The 6029-nt window shown below is 37.4% G+C and overlaps 1 protein-coding gene across 6 annotated transcripts; it reads right to left on the bottom strand.

The window, feature by feature from the left end:
* Window positions 1-1159: 1159 nt before the first annotated feature.
* LOC148715955 (separin-like) lies at window positions 1160-5972 on the bottom strand. Of its 6 annotated transcripts, none has more exons than XM_088746218.1 (10): window positions 5832-5972; window positions 5219-5364; window positions 4664-4816; window positions 4399-4566; window positions 3859-3957; window positions 3370-3440; window positions 3219-3279; window positions 2663-2752; window positions 2069-2181; window positions 1160-1672 (listed from the first exon to the last, which is right to left on the bottom strand). In XM_088746218.1, exons 1-10 carry the CDS (start codon window positions 5917-5919, stop codon window positions 1585-1587), a joined length of 1077 nt encoding a protein of 358 aa, XP_088602344.1. In that variant the 5' UTR covers window positions 5920-5972; the 3' UTR covers window positions 1160-1584. The 6 variants fall into 6 exon arrangements, 5 of the variants coding, with proteins under 5 accessions (XP_088602344.1, XP_088602346.1, XP_088602347.1 ...); XM_088746220.1 differs by having other exon boundaries at window positions 5294-5364; XR_015995741.1 differs by having other exon boundaries at window positions 1587-1672; window positions 1971-2181.
* Window positions 5973-6029: the final 57 nt, after the last annotated feature.

Raw genomic sequence — 6029 nt, 5'->3', positions numbered from 1 at the left:
TACCATCCAGCCTTTGAAAATCCAGGAGAGTTACTGTTGAGATTTCAGGAGTGAAAGGGTTAATACTTATGCTTTAAGGCCAGTGATCGACCACCAAGGTGGCAACTTCTTGCAGTCATGCAATGATCAAAATGTTAATCAATAAAAAGAACTGTTTCAGTAGATCCTGAAAACAACCACCCTAAGTAACTTTGTGTATACATGTACTCGACACCTTGGCTATATTGGGCATGCTGTATCAAAATAGTGCAATGGCAAAAATAACACTGTTTGCTGAGCGGTAAAGAAATTATTAATCTGATCCCTTGATGAAGATTATTGAACCACCTGGAATGACCAGTGGTAACGCTGAGGATGACTAATATCCCATTGACACCAAAGCCTAAACATGCTTTAAGGCTGTTTTGTTAAACATGGTTTAACACAACAGCTCCATAGAAGCTGCTCAAATCAATATTTGGTTAACTTCAAATGTGGCACATTGAAAATACAATTTAGCAATTGCTTGAATCTCGTGGAAAATTTAGTTTTTCAGTTCTCTGCTTCTGATTTTTATTTAGTTAAACCTGGTTTAACTAAACAAGTTTTCTGGTGTGAATGGGGTATAAGTTACAAAATGAATTCATCAAGTCGATGCACAAATGTTTCAACTGGCCTCAGATATGGCAATGTCTGTCTTTTTGAAGTTAACTACAGATGACATGGACCAAAATTTACTGTGTAAAAGTTTAGAAATTTTTTTTGTAACTTACACTACAGCAAGCACCTAACAACTCGCTGACACCCTTTGATCAGAAGACCACTTTCCTTTCATTTTGCTTTTGACATGAATGGATGAATGGTATAGTAAATAATGAGGCCATTTGGCCCCATTTAGCCTCTATTAAAGGTATATCTGTTTGCATCAAGCCAAATTTCCAGACATGGGGAGTGAAAACCTTCTAATCATTCGTGACATCTCCAAGTCACCTTTAACAGTACTTTTGTCTGCCATTCTCCACACCTAGAGCAACTAGTTTACAAATAAATTAGCATGGCAAAACAACCTATTCTTCCAGAATTGCCTCGCATTAAAATTGTGTCAACTAAAAAAATAGCTAACATAAATAAACTATCTCAATGTTGATCTTCCTTCAGGAACTGGAACACAGATGAAAAGTCTAGCTTAGCATATCCTTTATTGCACATTATTCTATAAATTTGATGAGCAAGTGAACCCATTGGTGTAGGAGTGGTAGTAGCAGTTGCTGCACTTTGAGCAAGACCTAAGTCCTGTAACAAAAAACAAAACTCTTTTAGTGCTTTTTGTTGACAAGAACGATCCATTTCTGAATTCCAAACATTCATGCTTTGATAATAAGGCTTACTGCAAAACCTAATTCTCCCATCACTTGACCTTTACCCTCACTATGAAACAGAAGTATATTACGTCTTTGTGGGCAAAACACTTTACTCTCACAGTGCCTCTCTTCACCCAGAAGGACAAATGGCTTCTGCCGAATTGTCAGGGGGGGGGGGTGAGTGGTAATACTCCTAGTTGGCTGTGTGGGCCAATAGGCCCCTTACTGGAGCCTTTACAATAACTCATATGAACAGGTCATGGTCAGTTAAAGCACTCCTGAACTCTTCCTGTGTGGGAGCCTTTCCTGTGATACCTTGCCATCCATCTTCGCTGCAAGTGACAACAATTATTCATATACGCTGGATTATACAAGCATTTTGATTGGTTCGTACTTGTGATCTATTAAAAAACAGATGCAAGAGTAATGTCACCATCAACAATATTTTGCTTTCTTATCCTTTAAAACCATTACATGTTGCCAAAATGCCAAAATCAGTGACACACTTGGCTGGGCTTCCTGTGTCACTTTTTGTTTTTACTACATTTTGATGTCATCTGTGATCTATTACAAAACAGACACACAGCAACATCGAATCTATTTGTTCAGTTTATAATATATTGGTGTTACCTCTATCAACTTGTATAGCCTAGTTTAATATATAAGAAACACAACATCAGGTCTTTCTTCTGTTTCATTTGCTTCAATCGTTTGCTTGTGTTTTGTACCTTTCAAACCACTTCTGAAACATTTTCTGGGTGTTGGGTAGGTTATTCTGAGGATTGAGTGCATAGAATGTTTTCTCAGGATCAATCTCAGGCAACTGTCTTTGACACGATAACTATCAAGAAAAATGCAGAAAAAAATATTAACTGACAATGAATATCAAGGTATTAAAAGCTAAGAATCTGGCACAAAAGTTGTTGTGGTAGGCAACCACATTTCAAAAGACCTTCATTCTATTCAATCAATTGACAATTTTTCCTGTATGCTTACCTTGGCTAATAGATAATGAAATGACAAACACTTTTTTTGTATCAGATCACAACTTCTTTTCCTAAAATTACAAAACTATTATTGTAAGGGAGAATTATGCTCCAGAAACCAAATGAGCCAGTTCTTTACACAAGGTCTAACCCAAACCATGGTTTACACAATCAGTGGGCATCAGGGTTGATATAATTAATTAAAATAAATTTCTTTCCACTGTTGACAGCATAGCAGAGATAAAAATCAATATGGTTCTGGGAGAAAACATGACAGTTGTTTGAGAAACAAGTCAGGTCTTAAAACTTTCAAAGTCCTCTTAATGGAATGTGTACCTGGAAAAAAAGAAATTGCAGAGATGGGACCCTTGTCACAGGTTGGTCAAACAGGATCGGTATGCTTTCCCATGGAAGATGCTGAATATCCTATGAATCATAAAATACAGATCAGTTTGATGTATAGATATGCCAGAAATTGACTCTGGTTTCAAATATTGTAGAAGAGTATGTCCCAATACTGAATGAGTTGATAAGTAAGATCTGCTACCACAATTTAGGCACACATCTTGCAATTACAGCATATGTGTGCATGCCCATAAATCTACTTTAGTGTCTGAACACCTTGAATATAATGGTGAGCAACCAGTACCCATTACACTAATGTTGCATATGACCACTTTTTAAACTAATATGGAATGTCAGTCCATTACAGATGCCTTTTCCCCCACCCTTGTGTTTGGCTAAGCTTTGATTCCTTGACAGTTCACCAACATCTATTTACAAAGAACCCACATATTGGTTGTTCAGTTGTCAGGTCTTCAGAGCTAGAGCTAGAATACATTTAATGGCTGATTACTAAACAAATGTAAGACCTAAAAAAGCTGGCTCTTACTTTTCCAAGAGTTAGGATTACAGGCTGACGAGGAATGTTCTCTGCAGAGTGACCTCCAGACCTGAGAAGGAATTTTGTTGTCATCAATAATTTCACGAGAGTACAAGTAATGAAGGTAAGAAAGAAAATTAACCTTTATGTTCCCTTGAACCTGTTTATGCAGCTTTTCTTGTCTGTATCTTCAAATAGCTTGTCAGTGAGGTTCTGAACTTCATCAAGTAGCTGAAACATGCAATGTGAGAGAACATGAAATGAGAGATGATTACTTAAGGGCCAAGGCTGAGGAACCTCCCTTTGTCTCTAGTTGCTAAGACTAAACACATTCTCCTGTCAGGCAATTGACGATGATAAACCAATACAGTGCAATTTTATCAAACACCAAATAATCAAAACAAAAATAATCACAAGAGCTTATTGCAATACAGGTTGAGAAGAAAAAAACCAGAGGGTTGCTATGTCTAGGAAACACAAGTGGACCAAATTACAATTTAGTTAATGTAAGTAGTTGCTAAATCTGACTTTAGCCCTTCATTAGAGTGAAGAGTTAGCCCTATGCTTTGACAAAAGCAGTGAAATTCCAACTTACTTTAGACACTTGATTATGAATTCTTTGATTGGAACAAAATTTTCTTGTTCTTACTTTTTCAAAAGAAGGTAAGGTAGCATCCATGGCAGTAATTTCAATCAGTGCTTCAGCAGTTTCTTTTCTTGACAAGCAAAATGACGAATCTATGAGGACCTAAAACAAACAAAGGACACTTACTAATAAAAATATTAATAATGACAATGGGATTTAGCTGGCGGCATTCCATGAGGTGGTTCTTCTTGTCCACTGGTTTAAAGTGAAATGTTGAAATGTTGGTTTTTATGGAGGGAGGAAAACCAAGGAACCTGTATAAAAACCCTTGGAGCAAGGACATACCGACCCACATACCACATATGACACCAGGTCTGGGAATTGAACCTGTGGAACAGCAGGGAGGTGAGTGCTCTTGCCACTCAACCATCCCTAGTTCCCATTCGGTTACTATGCAAGGTTTTGCTACTTCAATTGTCATCTTTGGGTCAAGCACCAAAGATGGCACACAAATCATAACAAAGATTGATGGACAAAACATTTTTCATACAATCTGCCATCCTTATAACTCGGGAAATTCTGATTGATTCATGCACAACATACTTCAAGCAAATGATTATCAGGACGGCATCCACACAGGATTGAAACTTTCTCTTCCAACTCTCTGGCTAAGGATGCTATTGATTCACAATACTCTTCATCAATAGGCTGACCAAGAAGAACTCCTCTCCATCTTCCAAGCCAAGAACCTTCAAGTTTCTCCAAAAGGTTCTAAAGAAATGACCATAATTATTACAATTTAGACTTTCAGTTATGTCATAGGAGAGGATACACATTCATGGCTCGTGAGAGTTGAAATGCTGATCACCTTCATTCTCCTGTCAAGCCTTGTCCTTAGTGTCCACCACTCGGTTGTGTTGTTAATATTCATGCTTTTGATGCTGTCATTCATTATGTCTGTAAATTCCTCCAATACACCAGACTGGAACAGCTTTGAAAGATCCACAACAACTTTGTCTCCCTTTACAAAATAAATTTTTTCAGTCAATAGTTAATTAGGTTAATTTACTTCGCCAACCCTGTTTTTGTGCTTTTATCACTACTTACAGACTTTCTAGTGGTTAAATGAGAAATTATCTACTAGTAAGTGCAGGTTACCCCCACTGTTTTATCAGTTATCCAGACAGTTTGCTCAGACGTATTTCTAGTGATCTTCTAGAATAAAGAGGTATTGTGAGAATTCAGTGTTTTACCCAAAAACCCCTCATGGTGACCTTGGACAAAGCTTACACCTGCACTACAGAATCTCAACTGACTGTAAGCTACTACCTCCTCCAACGTAGAGGTTTGAGGTCCACTCTCCCTAAATACAACAACAGAGTAACCGCAATATAACCAAGTTGTTACAAACACATCGACATACAGTGCAATCCTTGTTCTGTGCTTCTCCAGATGTTGTGTTAATCTTAACCACAGCAGGATCACAGTCAGCCCTTACCCTGCAGATCAGCAGTTCTCTGTCCTTGCTTACTGGATGTGTGAAGGTTTCCAAAGTGCAAACAGTCCACTCTAGAAAACAATAATTCTAATTTCTTACCTTGTCAATATCACACTATAGGATTATAGTGTGATATAATCTATAGTGTGATATAATCACTATAGGATTATAGTGTGATGCCAAAATGCATTATTTGCTCAACGTAACAAATTAAATTTCAGTTCTACTTGTCAAAGGAACTAAAAATTCATGGCAAATGTAATCATCTATGTGTAGCATGAGCTGAAGAATTGGGAAGAGTCAAATGAGGTGGTCTGGTAACAAAAAGTTTTTAACAAAGTAATTTTGCTTAAAGAATTATGTTAAATTAGTGATAATTACATTTCGGTAGAAAAAAATATTCTCCTGCTATAAGAGTCACATTGTTCTACAAACCAATCCTGAGAAAGTTGAACAGTTAAACACTTTCTTTGAAGCTGGTTTGGCTGCATAACACAGCTGAAAGCTCACTATTGCTTGTAAAATAACTATAATGTACCTTTAGGCATGTTCTGCAATAGGGAAATTTCTTCAGGAGTGAAGAGACCGTGTTTGTATCTCTCAGTTGCACACAAGGAAAACTTCATGATGTTTCAAGTCTTGACCAGGGCAGCCAGTTTTTGGTGAGCAGTATTAGTTGAAGAGTCATCAAGTGACAAGGAGGAAAGACGTTCTGCAAGCTTCACCAGATCTCCTT

Source organism: Stylophora pistillata, unplaced genomic scaffold (genome assembly GCF_964205215.1).
Source record: "Stylophora pistillata unplaced genomic scaffold, jaStyPist1.2 SCAFFOLD_378, whole genome shotgun sequence".
NCBI lineage: Eukaryota > Metazoa > Cnidaria > Anthozoa > Scleractinia > Pocilloporidae > Stylophora > Stylophora pistillata.
Note: the sequence above shows the minus strand (reverse complement) of the source record. Positions and strands in the feature narration are given on the sequence as shown.

What these genes read in the sequence shown, in the direction of transcription:
- LOC148715955 (XM_088746218.1), bottom strand. Translation starts at nt 5,919, where the DNA reads ATGAAGTTTTCCTTGTGTGCAACTGAGAGATACAAACACGGTCTCTTC. An exon ending in CACAGAACAAGGATTGCACT is followed by an intron (nt 4,817 to 5,218) that starts GTATGTCGATGT and finishes TATTTTGTAAAG; the next exon opens with GGAGACAAAGTTGTTGTGGA. An exon ending in GGCTTGACAGGAGAATGAAG is followed by an intron (nt 4,567 to 4,663) that starts GTGATCAGCATT and finishes TCATTTCTTTAG; the next exon opens with AACCTTTTGGAGAAACTTGA.